At 36.1% G+C, this 18,852-nt stretch overlaps 1 protein-coding gene across 4 annotated transcripts in view; it reads left to right on the forward strand.

The window, feature by feature from the left end:
* Positions 1-18,852, forward strand: part of Osi24 (Protein) — a 164,851-nt gene that overhangs the window by 68,637 nt on the left and 77,362 nt on the right. For 3 of the 4 annotated variants that reach the window (XM_081734457.1, XM_081734458.1, XM_081734459.1), the window contains one exon: positions 10,520-11,282. In XM_081734457.1, the coding sequence (XP_081590583.1) occupies positions 10,520-11,282 (763 nt within the window). Of the gene's footprint in view, positions 1-10,519; positions 11,283-18,852 lie in introns of those variants that run through there. The other variant, XR_014127834.1, reaches the window with a different exon arrangement.

Here is an 18,852-nt window from a genome sequence, read left to right on the forward strand (position 1 = left end):
CATCAGAAAATATCCAGTATATTTCTTTCTAGATATATACTATAGTTTTATAATTCACATTACTCACATTATCAATCGTTTCGTACCAAAAAAGTATCCACTGGAAATTTAGTTTATTTCAAGAATCATGCTACAGTTAGATAATTTACATTCTATACTTGATTAATCAATCTTTTTCAGTTGCGAACGAAGAAAAGTTTCTATGGGGCCATCTCCATAGTTGCTATATTACCTCTGGTATTTCTGGTATTGGTATTCTGGTATTCGTGGTTTGCTGTATTACGTATACATTTTAGTGAGCCAGAGAGGGCCCGGGTCCCACCTTCAGCAGCCCATGATCTCTTCATATCACAATATATCAACTGGAAATATTGTGTTTTCAAAGATATGTACTAAAGTTAAATAATTCATATTATACACTTAATTAATCAACTTTTGGCTCAAGAAAGTATCCACTGGAAGTTCTGTTTCTTCCCAGATACTGTATATGCCATAGTTAGATAATTCACATTTGCATTTAATTAACCAATCATTTTGCGCCAGAAAGTATGCACTTAAAAAATTGTTTCTTTCAAGACATAAATCTTGGCTTTCAGCAGGTGGGAGGATAACATTAAGATGGATCTCGCACAAATACAGTAATGGAAAAATTAATTGCAACTCCATGTAACATTATGGATTTATAAGGTTTAGTAAGAAATTTCTACATAACTAAGCATAAACAGATAATGAAATAGCACAGTATAACCACATGTCTAAGGCTTCCATCCTCAGTTTATCTTCTCCTAGAGAGCATATCTCATATCCATACAAAGCGATGCTCCGAACATATGCTTCCAATAGTCTACCAGTATTTTCATAGTACCTCTTTTACACTGAGAAAAATCCGTTCCCCGCACAGCGGTATATTGTACAAATATACGGAATCCTCTTGCTTACTACAGAAATCAGTACGGAGCATACGTTATCCATATGCTACATACCCACTGACCTTAGATGTTACACCATGCCGTTGCAGGATGTCTGCCATCTAACAGTTTTCCGTATATCACATACATATACTTATGTTACATTTCTCAGCTATATGTTATATACGTCCATTTGTATGTGAGATTCTGGCCGCCTATATTGTTTCATACGGAAAGTACGTATAGATGAAACACTTCTACAGAAAGTTTTATAAAAGATGCGTTTTCAGTTGTACGTTTTCTGTACGTTAAGTCCAAAAACTACAGGAATTATGCATGTAACCTACCTTTTTAAGTACACCACCTGCATTTCTTTTCTCGGTGTATCCACTCATCTTTCCCCCATTTATTGCAATTCCTCCCCTGGAGAAATATTCTATGATCACTGGCTACATAAGTTGGTTTTCCCATTCGAACTATTTCTTCTATCAATCCTCTTAGATATTAGCTTAGTTTCTACATTCTTAATATGTTCTATTGGCTTTAAACTAATCAGCAAAATTCAGAGAAAGAAATGATGACTGCAGTGTAAACCCTTAGTAAGAATTGATAGGACCCACTGTACAATTTTAGCTCTTCAACCCAAGTGGTCGGTAAAATTTGTCTTGTGTAAATACTTTTCGGAGAGGCAAGTAAGTAATTTATTGGCTGAGTTGAACGAATTTTGAGTTCAACGTCCCTTTCAGCAACGAGGCTATATGAGACGGGACCTACTGATTAACGTGAAATCCGAACCACACGAGCTCCCGCCGGGAATCGAACCCGGGTCTCTCACGCCAAGCCACGGAATTCTAAGAACTATTTTGCATTTAATGTTGTTAGATGGCACGACTGAGCCATTGAGTCAATCATTGATTTCTTTTGTCTTTCTGAGCAAAAATGATAAACATGAAGAACCAAGAATTAGCAATGTAAATTGTGCTGCAAAGAAAAAAATTGATACTATCTTCATTGTTCAAGAAGGCAAAATTATATATTATCAGTGTCCTAATTGGTAAATGACAGAAAGCAAATGAATATAAATATACGCTTAATGACTATTGATACCGTATACATTCTTGCTCTCTCTGCAATTTCTACAAGGTACTGAGGAATTCGATATTTGACACCTATCTGTATTAGTTTGGATTTCAAAGTACCGGTAATTAGTCAACGAGATTGGAGTCTGACATACTAAAAATAATACAAAATTTTACATTTTTCTTTTGTTTGTTTCTCATAAGTGAAAGAAGATAATGAAATGCAACTTACCACAATCATAGACAATGTTATTCTACAACAGAAAATATATAGCTGAAGAATATTCAGTGTTGACATCCATAGAAATTACAGTGTTGCCAGAAGAACAATTCCCACAAAATCGAAGTTAAGGCAGCGACTAAAGGAACAAACTCAACTGGATTTGATTCCTCTGGTGCTTGGGGTCCCGGGTTCGATCCCAGCCCCCGCCAAGTGAACTTTGTGGTGGACAAACACCGTGTGCGTGGGTTTTCCTGGGGTTCTCCCGTTTCCTCCCACTTTCTTAATTTCATTCATTACTCATCATCACCGGTCTCCTAACCGGCGTAACCGCGGGACGTAAAACTCAAAGATTTCATTTCATTTCATTTTCATATTTTATACATGTTTCGTTTCACAAAATTAAAATTTTCCCGTTTGAAAATAACCTCAATTAAAAGCAAATAATAGACCTTAATGTCCCATTTATGACTGTTATTCTTAGGTTTCATAGTAAGTTACATATAATATATTTACCTCTTGCATGACTTGTTCTTTTTGTCAATATCAAATAAAAGGGAGCATAGAGTGTTGCAAACTCGCAAAGAGATTATGTTACTAGCGAATTTTAAAAATTCTGATGTTGCAAACTCTCGAAGAGCTTTAATAACTAGAGAACATTAAAATGTAAAATTCATGTTGTAATTAGTTCCTTTATATTGAATTGATATAAACATATTATCTTATTATCTATCACTATTTCCAACCACATAAGAAAAAAATACTAACATTCGCAATACGACATCCACACACAGAGCGTGATGAACTATCTCGGCATTGCTAATCAATAAACAGGTAGTCTTTAGTATATAGTTTTACCTTTAATTTTATTTAAATGGAAAATAAAGTTTCGTACAAAAAATCAAAATTACAAAATTTTGGTTTAGTAATTTATAAATTAAGTAACCTTGATATTCACAAAATATAAAAATGATTTTTTTTTGCTTAGAGCATTATTGTAAAATAAATTTATTTCATTTGGTAATTATAATTATAATGCTTGTATTTTATTTTATACAGCAATGGAATGGAACAATCCTTGAAGTCACCATAAGAAAGCTAATACGATGGAATTAATATATTAACAATGGCAGTGTTGTAATAAATGATAACAACACACATATATTGAATAAGCGCTAATTTATTTCAAACTAACTAATTAACGCCTTGAAAGACTGTGCGTTTATTTCTGTTTATTCTTGTCTAGTCTTACTTTTAAATCAGTCACACGCTTTTTTCCAGATGCATTCCTGTTTTGTTATTATCTAAACGAATTATTTAAATAATTTGTATATATGTAAAATTGAAGATAATGTTTACTAACAAAACCATTTTATTTGTACTAATAAGTTTCTATTCATACCTAATTGTAAGAGATTTTATGTTTTTTAAATTGTTGTTTCAGAATGTACTTTCTTTGTAGTTATTTAGTACTATTAGAAGAGCTGTGTGTGTATGTATATGATTTCCTAACTCGTCTGTTTGTAGTAGTACTTAAATTACCACCCTTACTCTATCTAACGTAATTTATTTATCATATCATTTATTGTGAATTGTTGGGCGGATCCAGAAGGGTGAAGGATCGTTCACCCCCGAGATACACAGGCAGCAGTGCTGCAAAAGTCCAGTGACAGAAAAAGCTGAGAATCTTTCACCTTTTCCCCTCTCCAACCGCCAAGGAGTCCGTCCTGGATCGGCCCTTCTCACTTAGTAGCAAGGCCTCAGAATGATTCGAATTCTGGAAATTCGTCTTTCCCTTTAGCTAATTTCAACGCATAATAAATTCGCGAACAAGAATTTTGAGCGAAAACAGTGTATTTTTAGTATTATCCTAGATCAATAAATAGTTTTAGCGAAATGTCATAACATTGGGGGGCGAGAAAGAAATTCAAGGAATGCGTCGTCTGCAATTCGCAAGTCAAGCTTATTGTGAATATTAAAAGTGTAAGTTAAGTGTGAAAGCATTGAGAATTCCAGGAAGAATACTTACTACATTATGTTTTAGGTATACGAAAAACAAATAAGAAATATTTTGCTTGCTTTATTGTTAAATTCTGTGGGTTAAGCCATTTATAGCCAAATTCTAAGCATCACTTAACTATTTTTTTTTATAAGGAACTTGTTCGCAATACTAAGCACGATATCGGGGAACACGGTGTCTTCCCACTTTGCCTAATTCCCATTTTGCCTAACAGTTTATCAGCTGTCAATCATAGATAAAAATCCCATCTGTCATTTTAGGTGAAATACCACTTCCCATTTGGCCTAATTTCCACTTCGCCTAACGATCTCATCAGAAACGAAATACCCCTATATATAAGATCTGTCAGTGTTCCCATACTTATACACGTACACATCTATTTCATACAAAAAATAAGTTAATCAAAGAAATTACTACAACCACTAGAAGAAATTACTACGAAATTACTAGGTTAACTTGCTGGCTACGCCACGGAATGATCATGTAGTGTGGTTCCTGCATACGTATTGTGTTGTATATCACACTAGACGTCAGCGTTATTTCTTGAATTGTTCATTTTCCTTTGTTTGTTTCTTTTTGGCTTATGTATATTAACTGTATGGTGTCGTCCTACTTGCGACAGTCCTATGTTCGACAGGAACTGTTAACTGTCCTATGAGCGACCGATTCGATCTGCTAACTTGCTTATGAGTTACCGATTCGTTCATACAAAGATAATGGAAGAAGATAAGGTTCCCTTTTCTTTAACTTGTTTCACGCTAGTGTGATTTAGAACCTAACCATATGTACTACGAAAAATTCACGTTCCTAGAGGTCTCATTTCTTCCAGTCGTTTCACAATTACAATAAACATACACCCTCAACATTTTTCTCGCTTAATCATGAATTTCAGATGCAACCTTATCCTTACATTCAGAAGTATAAAGCATTCTTTAATAAACATTGCATGCAAGTATTAATAACAAACTATTAAAGAATATGATGTATATTTTTCCTTAACTACACATCAAATTTTATCTAGGCTTGGGACTAGCAATATTTTTCTCATGTTATTCATAGTCTTAGGAGGTCTAAAAAAAATAGATAGGTGGCGAAACTGTTACACGTTTAAGTTTTCCAAAATAAAATATGCTGTTTTGCTTACTGAGTAATTAGATTTGGATTTAATTAAATACAGAAAGCAGAGCTTTTGAAGAAAGGGGATATTACAATAGGATTTTCAATAAATTATTACATAGGAATATACTTTCCATGGAAATATCCCTGCTGTCTCGTTACGTTATTTGATATGTTTTATTTCGAATCTAACTAAAATTTAAGATAAGTTCTATTTGCATTCACAATAGAGGGAAAATATATTTGAGGAACAGTAATTTTCATAGCAAGGTTGTTCGGCAGAGGCAACATATTTTACGAGAGAGAATCATATTATCTTCCATCATCTCAATGTCAATGAATCGGTCGCTCATAGGACAGATAACAGTTCCTGTCGCTAATAGGACTGTTGCCTCTGGGACGAATTCAACTGTATTACGACATAGGTATAACATGATGCAGTAATTATGCTAAATAAATTAAATATCCTTTGAATTTTAAATTTTTATCCCGTGGGCTTCTATTCGCAATGCGTTATAACTAGTCTTCGGATTGGCCTAACAAGTAACACTTCCCAAGTGTAACACTCCGATTTTCATAAAATTTGGCAGGTAGATACTACACATAAAATAAACGAATACGTGTTTTTTTTTTATTTTCTGCGAAAAAAACGGTTTTAGGGGGCAAAAACCCCACCAAAAATTTTGAAAGTTGACGCCCGAAAGTCAAGAAGAAGTGGACTAAAGTGAATGAAATTGTGCACAATATTATCAATACAAATACCGTGCTTTTTTTTTTTTAAGAAAAAGGAAACTTATGAACTCTTTTTAATAACGAGTTAGTTTCTTTTATCTACTCTCTATATATTTTACGTTCAAATCTAGAAATTGAACACTTAATTTAAAATTATTGAAAGTAAGTTCATTTTTTGTCATAATAGGTTAATTATGAAATAATGTGTATCGGCTTCCGCGAGCAAAATTTCCCATTATTCCATGATAGTGTGGAATAACTAATAGTTATATAAGAATGCTCTTCAACTTATCCATTTCTTTAAAAATCTTATTGTAAGAGATATAAAGACAGACATTGGTTTTACATACTGTACGAACACTAAAATCGTTCATTATATACGTACTTAAATTCTTTTCAAGATAATTTAAATTGCATACATTTATTCCCTATTGTGTGTTTAAATCTTAATACCAATCTATGAAACGTCAATATTGGATCAAAATTATCGGCTACCCAGAAATATTGTATCATACTAATTAATCCTTTATATGCTCAAAATTATATTTGTTTTTCAATCATCCGTCCAGTGAAAATTTAGAAGGGGACCGTCCCGCCATAGACCACCGTGGAGATGGGTCTGCCATAATATAGGTCGTTTGCAAGCCCACCGTGAAAATTTTAGGAGGTAATAAAAATTTAGGGTGCCCGCCCCCATTCCCCATGGACACAGGCCTGTACAATAAATTCGGAAATTGAATGTAATGGAGTATGAATAAATTTTGAATCCGTTCTTGGCACTTCGTGTAATTTTTAAAATAAGAAATTTACCAAGTAACTGATGTTAAAGCTATTAGACAATACCGTCAATTTATAAATTTCATATGAACACAGCAAGTTGTTTTGTTCATTAATCCGTGATACTTTTTGTAGATCTAATGTTTTCATAAGTAAAGGAGACTTTTTGTGTGTGAACCACTCTTCACAGTTTATTAATAGTATAGTAGATGGGAGGCTGATTGGATTGGATATTATCATTCCTTTCAGCACAAAGAATACACAACACGTGAATATACAGCGTAATGTGGAAATCAAACAATGTAAGCTGTCACCGGAAGTTGAACCCTGATTTTCTTAGTTGAAGTTGCATACAGTAACCAGTAACCAAGAAAGAATTCTCACAGCTTTACGGTGCTACCAATCATGGAAATAAGGTTTAATGAGGTAATTGACCGAAAAAAGTGTTTTATTCACTTTCACCCTGAAATTTGAAAACAAAACCTATACGAATCGTTTGTACTACGTTTGTATTGAAATGTAATGCAAAAATTTTCGTTTGTACCACCTCCGGTACCAAGTTATAAGAGTTTTAAAGTGTTAGGCTGGGGAAACGGCAGCCCCCCCCCCCCCACCTTGGAGTATTGAAAAAAATCGTATGCCAATCGTTCGTACTACGTTTGTACCGGAATGTACAGCAAAAACAAATAAAGGTTATACATCAAAATTAAATTTAATATTACTAAAATAATTTAATAATAATACTATTTATAATATTATTATAATAATAATTTAATAATAATATTTAATTTTCATGAATAGACATTTCAATAGTTCAGAAAAAGAAATTAGTAAAAAACAAACCAATAAAATTACAGTTCATTTCAAAGAAAAAAATCTATAGTAGGCAGTAGAAAAAAGATCACCCACTAGAAGTGTGAATTTCGTAAAGTATATGTCAATTCTTGGAGGATGACTGGTGGCATCGAACAGCGCGATGTATAACTTCTATTACTTTTGATTTAATAGTAGAAAATGGAAAATTGTTACTTACCGTTAAAGTTGCCGTTAATCGTTAACATGTTAATGGATTGACATAAACTAGGCCGAGGTAACTGGAAACAACGTATTATGTTCAAGAGTGTGGAGTAACAGTCGGACGTAAGTCACCGTTACTCGTTAACATGATAATGGATTGACACGAACTTGCCGAGAAAATCATTCTAACCCTACTCCAAACAACCGATTTCGTTCAAGAGTATGAGTAACGGGCGGACGTAAGTAACTGTTATTCGCTAGCATGTTAGTGGACTGACACGAACTCGGCCGCGACAATCATTCTAGCTGTCTATTGTAAACAACGGATTTTGTTCAAGAGTGTGGACTAACGGACGGGCGTACCATTACTCGTGAGCATGCTAATGGATTAACAAGAACTCAGTCGACACAATAGCTCCACCTATATATTGCAAACACGAGAGCATCTAGAAATTCGTTTTCTTTCAAAACTTATCGTGAGGAGTAACGAGCTTACAGATGCACGTTCGGATGTTCCACAATATTGCGAGATCCTAACAAGATATAAGAATTATATTCATATCTGACTGTTTCTTCATTTTATTTGCTTATGGCGATTTTTTGAAATTCACACGATCTTTTAATATTATTATTTTTAAAAAAATAACACTAGTAGTCATCTGTAAACGGCGGCCATTGATGATGGGCTGAACACAAGGTCGCCGATCCTGGGGACCGGGGGGCTAGGCCCCCCAAAGCTAATGTGGGCCCCCTAGGCATAATTTGAATGCAATTTGTATTACAATCCTCATATATATATACCTTCTGCATCTGAATGCCCCCCCCCCCTCCAATTTACAGAGAAATCTGCGCCCTTGGCTGAACAGATTGTCCGCATTGAAAATTTGTACAAAATGTATATATATAGTTCTGGCTGGGAAATCTATGAGAAAAAGTTCTTTGAGTGGAGGAAGATGAAGATAGAGTATCATATAAAGATATTAGGAAGGTTGTTAGCACTTCAATTTGGGTTGCATTGTCACAACATGGGATTTCTGTGGCAATAAATATTATCGTTTTCTAAGCCGTAGGATTACTTAGCTGGTGCAAGAAATCAACCAGAGAGTTATTGCTCATGCCAATAGTAGAACTGCTCATGCTTGGATAAATTCCTATTTACGTTTCCTAAACTGGCTTTATGAGTTGTCCCGCGTTCGATTCCTGATGAGGACACTCGGTAGGAAAGGTGTAACAGCCTTTTCAGAGCATCAATCCTGAGTGAGGATTTTCCTGGGTTTTTCTCATTCACACCAGGTAAATGCCGAGATGGTACCTACCATAAAAGTTCCAGGGCTTTTTCCCAGGTAATGTGATCGCTGAGGGATGTCATCGTTCATACTTGGGCTAAAATGGCTATACCGTGGAGTGAATGGGAACAGCCTACAAATATATAATCCCGACCTCAAAATTGTAATATTTATATTTATATATATTCCAGCTTTGAATAAATATAATTATCCTAAGTTAGAGGTCATATTTCTCGTGACCTCATGGGCGGAGATTTCGTGAACAAAATTGTGAAAGATATACGTATCTTGTTATAACTAACGGGTTTTGTATAGTCAATGACATTTTGAAAGCAACCACTTTATACTGTTGTACTACTAAGTTAGTTTATAAGTTTCTTGTGTGACTAAGAAACTGATGCTGTAATATTATCACAAAACTGTCTTCAATATACATTTGTAAATCAATGGCGGATCTATAAGGTAAAAACTGGAGAGCCAGTCAGAATCCAGACTATGATAGGTATAGCATGAGTTTACTATAAGCTTCCAAAAATGTTTAAATGATAGCTTAAATTATTTTTGTCACTCAAAAAACGGGGGACCTAGGACCCCGGCCCCAAGTTAGATTCACCACTGTTGTAAATATGTAAATATTGTCCATATCTGATAATGTTTCAGATTCATTTGTAACTAGATGGCTTGTAGGCATCTTTTTGGCGTAGGAGACCCAAATACGATTTCTTATACGGGATACTGTGTTTCGAGAACCACTTTAAGTTATAGGTCCCCGTCTCATATAGCCTCGATAATTAAAAAAAGACTGTTAAAACTCCAAAAAGCAAACTAATAAGGCTCCCTTATGGACTAAACAGTTTCTTCCCTAAATTTGGTTTGTTAGTTGTTTTGGGATGTTGTGTCCTTTTTTAGCATCGAAGCTATATGAAATATGGACCTACAGCGTAACGTGGGATCAGAAATACATGAGCCACCACCAAAAATCGAATCCCACATCAAAGAAGTGTTTAGAAACTATATCGTCACAATGTAACTCTCTGTAGCTTTGATGTTACTCGTAGTTTAGTTGTACTAACATTAAACTAAACATTTTTTATTTTAAAAAAAGAAATTTTTAAAATTGAATTCTAAAATTATGTACTGAAAGAAATAATTTATTTAATTAAAATAAAATTGTTAAAACTATGAAAGCAGACGAAACACGAATGCATCAAGGACAAAGTGAGTGACAAATTTCTTGAGTCTTGTCTGTCCTGATACATTTTAAAACTAACCATTTTGAAGACTGAAGTGAGATTCACAGCAATGTTGTGTACTGTTAAAAAAACCTTTCTTATATCGTGACTTCAACCTGTTTTCTGTTCCAGTGCTTGGAAGAAACAGCTTTTTAACGGGTTTTGGTCTCGGATTTTTAGCCTTTGGACTCAAGAAGCTACTTCTGCCTTTCTTCATTGGTCTTCAAGTGGTCAAATCGTTGGCGCTGGCGCTGTTTCTACCAACAATTCTAGGTGCAGCTACCAAATACTTGGCTACCAGAGGGGTGTCTGTGTCTACGTCATCGTCAATGGACGATTTCAACACAGGTTTCAAGGACAACTTCGATACCAGTTACGAATCCCTCAACAATTTAAGGTACCCTGATAATCGCATAGAAACAGCAGCTTCAGATCCAGCATACAGTGTTAGTTTCCCATCAGCTCCTGGAATGTCCCGAACACCTTTAGTGTCCGGGCCTGTCCCAGTGTTCGTTCCGGCACCAGCAGCAGCAGTACCTACAGCTGCTCGAGTGCAACAACCGTTACAGGTGGCATCTCCAAAAGTGTCCTCAGTGTTGCCAGCTGTGAATTCAGTGTATAGCCAACCGGCGTTGGGTGTAAATGGTGTGCGACCAGCGGACGAAAAATTGAATGCCAAACAAGACTTCAAAATATTCCATAATATTCCCTCATCCTCAATGCTCCTCACTACCTATGATCCTTTCTATAGCCCATTACTTTCCAGGATTGACAGTGTCTTCAAGCAGCTGGGTTATGACACTGAATCATGTCGGGAAAAGCTTGTTTGCAGTATGTACAAGAATCCAGCCAAGTTTGCACCGTTCAGCAACCTAGTATCGGCTCAACTAAGTCGGTAAGTAAATAATTGCTTTTATTCATTTATTTATTTAAATATTTTATTGTTAAAACTATAGCCTAACATGATCAAACAATTTGAGAGATCAAATCATACTATGCCAAATTGTGGTTACATTATTGTCACAGAATGGGTTGTTGGCAGTTGGTTCACTATATTAATTACTCATTTTTATTTTTAATTATTTTTATGGTCCATAGAGTGGAATGTAATAATACTCTTGCTTTAATTATTTTTCGATAGAGTTTAGTTCTGTGTGGTGTATTATACAAGAAATAATATAAACCATCTCATAAAGCTAAATAAATAATTTAGATGGTGATTTTGTTACGTTGCTTTAGAAGGTTATTTATGCCTAATGTGAATAGGCTCTTGCAGTTTAAACTTCAGAGATCATATTTTCGTTTCTGGGGAATCACGAACAGAGTTAAGTCCGTTTACGAATTGTAAATGTATATACGTGGCGAGTAGAAGAGGCATTTGAGAAAAGTGTCAGATAGAGAAAAAACTAAAACCGAGACTATTTATGCCCCACCATTTCACATCCTTTATTCACACTTGTATACATCTCTTCTAACTCTTCATTTGTGAGGCTCCTTCGTACCTAAGCGGTTAGCGTTGGCGTGGGAGGCCCGGGTCCGATTCCTAGCGGGAGCTGATGTGGTTTGGATTCCACGATCCCGTCTCATATAGCCTCGCTGGTGAAAGGGACGTTAAACTCAAAATCAACTTAATTCAACTCTTCATTTGTAAGAGGGATACTTGTTTGGCATAAGGCTGAAAGAAAAATGAAATGAAAGTTTTACGTCCCATGTTTATGCCGGTTAGGCTAAAGGAGACGGTGAAGATGAAAAATGAATGAAATGGTGGAATGAAGAAAGTGGGAGGAAATAGGAGAACCCCGAGAAAACCCACGAGCACGGTGTTTGTCCACCACAGAGTCCACAAGGCGCGAGCGGGGATCGAACCAGGGACGCTAAGCACTGGAGATGAACGCTCTACCACTGAGTTGCCTGAACTGCCTGATGAGACAGTTTTTGCTACTAGTGTTCAATGTGAGTACCATTCGTCACACGCCACACATCGAATCGAGAGTCGAGAAAGGCCCATAAACTTTTCGTCGTGATATGGTACAAAACACATTCAATTTAGAGGAGTCTCTTTGAAACTGTACCATCTCGTTAGGATTTCCTGACACTCAGATGCGAACATTATGAGTGTTCACATCGCCACTTAGGTGAAATGTTGATTCATCACTAAACAGGACACGATTTAGAAAATCTCATCCTCATGCAACGTTTCATTTGCAAAGTTGGCGCGTAAACCGTAGTCTGTACGCTTTAGAGCTTGTAGCAACTGCAAATGATAAGGACGTAGTTGTAAGTGTCTCCTTAGAATTCTCCACACAGATGGTGGCACTGTAACTACAGATTCAGTTTTTGCAAAATGTAAAACACAAATTCTTTTTGCTCACTAGTCGCCATCTTTGCTACTATTTGATGTGTTGTTTATAATTGTAATAAATACTACAAAACCTTAAAAAACCCTATATTCATTTTGAAACACCCTGTATTTCTAGGTAACTGAAAGAGGCTGTAGGCTATTTAGAATTTAAATTAAAATCCTCATCACTATATGTCATAATTTTATATGTTTGTAGAGAAGATTCCTAGATTACTTGGAACTAGAATCCAGTGTTTCACTTGATATACACAATCTTGGTATACTTTTAGCTTAGTTTAGGGAAGATACGTATGAAATTTAAATTTTAATCAAAACCCACACAAGTTTATTGGTTTATTTCTAAGTAACTGCACACTGTAAAAAATCGTTGGGTTATTTCAACGACATGCCTATGTGTTAACACAATTGTATTAAAATATAACATAAATAGGTGGTTAGAACAACTCACTCTCCATTTGGAGTTGTGTGCCAAATGCCGGTAGTTGATATGACACACAGCTTATGTGTTAAATTAAAACAAGTGTAGAATCTTCGGTGTTGTTTTCTGCGTGATTGCCAAACATGTTGAACATCTAATTATGAAGGCTTGTGAATTGAAGCTACAGACAAACACAGTAGAAAGAAATACGTAAATAAATCCAGGTATACGCAAAATTTCAAGTTGCAAACCGCGCGATGTGTTTTCAATTGTTTTACGTAATATTTCTGAAGAAATGTCAACAGCGAGAAACAACATCGTATTACTGTGTCACTTCTACACTGCACTAGAGCTCACCAGTCAACACCGGGGACTGTGCTTCAAAAATGGCGGAAAACAAGTAGAATCACGATTAAGAGGCAAACATATTATAAGGATATAGGTAAGAGTTTCCTGTCATTCTTGAACAAGATGTTGGTGAAGGTTGTGTTTCGTACCATCAAGAAATACTTCACAATAAATGATGGGGAGAACGACAAAAATTTTTATGAAAATTTTCGATATGAAGTGTTCTGTAGTTTACTATTCTTAATTTAAAATTAAACTCTTTGGTAAGCGTAAGCATGCACACTACATGGTTTTTCAACACAGAAAAATGGTTACATCAACACCACACACGGAGTTATTTCAACACCGAAATAGGTGTCGTAGTAACACAGAAGTGGAGTCGAACTAACACACAAAAATAGTGTTAATCTGGTGGTCTGACCTTGAATTTTAACACAGGAAGTGTTGAATTAACACCAAAACAGTGTTATTTATACGGTTTTGATCTTGAATTATGACACAGATTGTGTGTTGAAATAATAAGAAAATGGTGTTGAAGGAACACAGGGACTGTGTTATATTGACACTTGACATGGTGTAATATTAACACAAAATAACTAACACACTATACACTGTGTTACTTTCTTCGTGTTGGTGCAACACCGCCACAAATAACACTCAACACTTTTCTCCTCATTACCGACCCTGACATGGTGTCGAATCGACACCGAAAATGCTAACACAAATCCGAATTTAACACCGCTCAACACCGGTTGTGTGTTAAAGAAGTAACACACCCCTTGTGTTAAACGCCAATACCGCGGGATCTGTGTTCAACAACCCCCTAGTAGTAGTCATGCAGGAACCACTGCACTGTGTTAAAATTGAGTTGAATTAACACAACATTTTTTTACTGTGTAGAAAAGAAAAAGTAGATTATTTAGAATTAGAATCCATACCTTTTCGTTTGGCATACTTATAGGCAACTGTAGGGAAGTGATCGTATGCTTTTTAGTATTAGAATTAGAATCCATACCGCTGATTTTTCGTACTTTAAGGTAACTATGAGAAAGATACCATAAGCTATTTAGAATTACAATTGGAATCTACACAATTATCTTGGTATACTTTTAGGTTAGTGTAGGGAAGATACCTAGGTCACTTAAAATTAGAATAAAATCCACACAGTAGCCTAGTATGTTGCTAGGGACTGTAGGAAAGGAACCGTAAGTTATTTAGAATTATAATTCATATCGTTTCACTTGGCCTACTTCTAGGTAAGAAAGTGGGAGTGAAAAGTGGTTGTACCATGTGAAATGCCGTGTGAAATTTCTGGTAGGATTGCAAGGGGGTCTGCAGATCATTTTTCGGAAATAGGGGGTCCGCGTTATTGGAAAGTTTGAGAACCACTGATTTAAAGTAACTATAGGGAAGACGCCATAGACTATTTAAGATTAGAATTAGAACCTACAGTGTTAACTGTGCATACTTTTCAGTAACTGTACTAGAAAGATGATAGGCTATTTACAATTCTTTTACGTTACTTCTTTACTTTCGGGAAACATTGGGCATTTCAGGTAGTGCCAATTCTAATTACGTACATGTATACCTAAAAACTTATATCAGTAAAATATTGTCAAGTTCGTAGATACGTGCAATATATACTTGCAGCGATCCTCCTATAACCTCCCAGAATACATTCACTGCTGTACGTATGTTATCTTGAAAATTCTTGGACTTGTCATGTTATTGCAAAATATGGCAGCACTTTTACAGATTCTGCTTACTGATGCACATGAAATCTAAGAATTCTCCAGTATGTTATTGGAAATGATTTTTCAATTGTCGATAAGGCTTAGTTTACTGTTTTATTGTAACCTCGTTCTGGTGCAAATCTTCTGCTCGTAAATCATTCATGCTTTTTTTAAATGTAAATTATTATGCATGTTTCTAATCGCACGTAAAAACACTTGATAAAGTATAGTGTGAATGGCTGTGTTCAGCAGCCGTTAACACAAGCGAAACGCTTTCAATGACCTTGTGGTCACCAGCAACCAATGGTCGCGACATTGTTGTTCGTGGTTTTTTTAGTATTGCCGCAAACTAATTGAGGTCCGTATCGTTCGCCGCCATGGACTTTGATAGCACAACAAATATTAACCACAAAAATGAGTTTCTTTTCCCATCGTGAAACTACAGTAGAAATAACCTATGGGAATTCAAGTTGAAACCAGAATACTATATTTATAGCTTCTGGCTGCAATAGAGATGTAAGATCAGAGATTGAACTTATTCTTGGAACACGGGAGCGATTTCAGAAACAATTTCTTCCTATCTTTCTACAGTTCTTGCTCTACAGGAATCAATATTGAAGCCGGAAGTTGCACTGATTATACTACTTTCGGCTTCAATAGAAGAATAAAATCTGAGATAGAATCTATTATAATCAATATTGAAACCGGAAGCTTTTCTGGTTATACTACTTCCGGTTTCAAATAGAAGAATAAGAGCTTAGACAGAGTCTGTTATTACGACGTTAAATCTATATTGAAACAGGAAGCTGTTCTGGTTACAATACTGCCGGTTTTAATAGAAAAATAAGAGCTGAGAAAATCTATTATTACGACACCGAATTTATATTGAAACCGGAAGTTGTACTGGTTACAGTACTTCCAGCTTCAATAGAAGTATAAGACCTGAGACAGAATCTATTATTACGACACTGAATCTACACTGGATTGAACTCTAAGGAAACCAAAAACCTGAATCCCGAACTTCTGGTTTAAATAGCTGGACAAATATCATGTTGAAACTTATTTTTGGGAATGTGAATCCACCAAACGCCATTTCTTTCTTCCTCTTACTGTTTTTATTCTATTGAGATCAATAGTACTGAAGCCGAAGATGTAGTGGATTTCTACACTTCCGGTATTTAGTACAGGCAAAGGTGGAGACATGATCTATTCTTAGGAGCCTTAATTGAATACAGAAAATCGCTATCAGCTACCGTTTCTTTTTAAAGTAACTTACATTGAAACCGGAATTGATTGATTTCTGCCACTTCTAAAGCGTATCCCATAAAGAACAGAACTTTTGAAATGCCTGCCATTTCTGTTCTAGTAAGTTGGCAACACTGAATGTTACACAATTTTCATCCGTTACCTTTGTTGGTTAGTAATCACGGAGCGCCGAATAGCTTACGATCGTCATGTGTTTTCTGTGCAACTAGGAATGGGAGCGTTTCACGACGGACAACTATGTCGGTCACTATGACAACACGCTGTTCCGTCGTGAAACGCTCCCATTCCTAGTTGCACAGAAAACACATGACGATCGTGAGCTATTCGGCGCTCCGTGATTACTAACCAACAAAGGTAACGGATGAAAATTGTGTAACATTCAGTGTTGCCAACTTACTAGAACAGAAATCGCGGACATTTCAAAAGTTGCGTTCTTTAGGGGTCATCCCATCGTTTGAGTAAAAGGAATAAGTAAGGGGATGAGATATGTTTTTTGGGACGCGGAATCGAATGTGAGAAACTGTTCCTCGCCATTTCTTACCATTTTTGCTCTAATACGGTAGACGAATAGTCATAGCTATTTTATAAGACTTCTCTTACTTCTGTCATATTCATGGAATAATATTACAAACACAGATTACAAACCACACACTACGGATTCGTTTACACAATATTAACCTTACAATTATAGGGTAATTTGTTCCCTCAGAAATTTCAGAAAATCAAAAAAAAAAATGAAATGAAATGAAATCTTTAAGTTTTACGTCCCACGGTTATGCCGGTTAGGCTAAAGGAGACGGTGATGGTGAAAGATGAGTGATATGGTGGAATGAAGAAAGTGGGAGGAAACGGGAGAACCCCGAGAAAACCCACGAGCACGGTGTTTGCCCACCACAAAGTCCACACGGCGCGAGCTGGGATCGAACCAGGGACCCCAAGCACCGGAGGTGAACGCTCTGCCACTTCAGAAAATCAAGTGTAGTTGTGTTGGTTGCTCGACGACTTTGTAGCAAACATATAATGATCTGGTATTTCCTGAATATAGCAATAGCATAACTATAATGTAGAGTTACCATAGCCATAATCAATTTCATGCGTTTCATTAAACTGCTTCGTGGTGGGGAAACGTGCTACGGTCAAGCTGCCGTTCCATCATTCAAAATCTTGCTACGTATGACACGTAAAAGTTTTCTGACAACATGATGCCGGGATTTTATTCATTTTCAACGACTCTGCAATATTATATATATGTTACCCCATCTATCTCGTTCTTAAGTTTTGAACACCAATGTACTATCTAGATGAGGAAACTCGCCAATTAGGGTTGAATTTATTCCCTTATCTTTGAGTGATTTCAACTTCAAGTAATGAGGATGATTGGAGATCCTTTAAAACCACATATTCCCTTACTTTTTTATATATATATTTATTAATTTATTAGAAGAACCAGCAATCGCTTCCAGACAATCACATACATGTAAGACTATAGTACATTTAAAAGAAATAAAAATTCCCTTACAAATGAATAGACTAAGAAACACCTTCACTAAAAATCCTTTCCGCTGGTCTACTAGTATTTTCTAGCGGTGCCCTTTTGGTTTAGGGTTCGTTTCCCGGTGGGAAAGCAGTGGAATTAAAACTTATTACGATACTTCGGATTCCTTCTTAAACTGTAGATCCACGTCTCATATAGCCGTAGTTTTGAAAAGGAGCGTAATGCTTCAACAAACAAACAAACAAGTTTAGTCAAGTTATACAGACTGAGATCTACTTTGAATTAAATTATCTAGCGTTGGGCTGTATGGCTCAGAGACTTATACATTACAGAATTTAGAGAAGAAATATTCAGAGAGCTTCGAAACGTGGTGTTCGAGGAAAATAGAGAAGACAAAATGGGCAGAGAAAGCAACAAACGAAGATGTTTTAAAACGGGTTGGAGGGAAGAGGACACTTCTATCCATCATTGTTCGTAGGGAGACCAATTGGATTGGACGCATCTTACGAAGAAATTGTCTTCTTCATACCGCCATTGAAGGAAAGATGGAAGGAAAGCGAGGAACAGGAAGAAGAAGAACACATCTGATCAATGATTTAAAAAATAGAAGAAAATGTTGGGAATTAAAAAGAGGAAGGTGAAGATAGAAAAACGGAGAAGAAACATTTCCAGACCTAAATGTAAAATTACAAAGAAAAACAAACTCATGAGTCCCAGGGGGCGCGGGGGCTCAGTGGCGTTCACCTCCGGTGCTTGGAGTCCCTGGTTCGATCCCAGCTCGCGCCGTGTGGACTTTGTGGTGGACAAACACCGTGCTCGTGGGTTTTCTCGGTGTTCTCCCGT

The sequence above is a fragment of the Thermobia domestica genome, chromosome 12 (genome assembly GCF_964235325.1).
Source record: "Thermobia domestica chromosome 12, izTheDome1.hap1.1, whole genome shotgun sequence".
Classification (NCBI taxonomy): Eukaryota; Metazoa; Arthropoda; class Insecta; order Zygentoma; family Lepismatidae; genus Thermobia; species Thermobia domestica.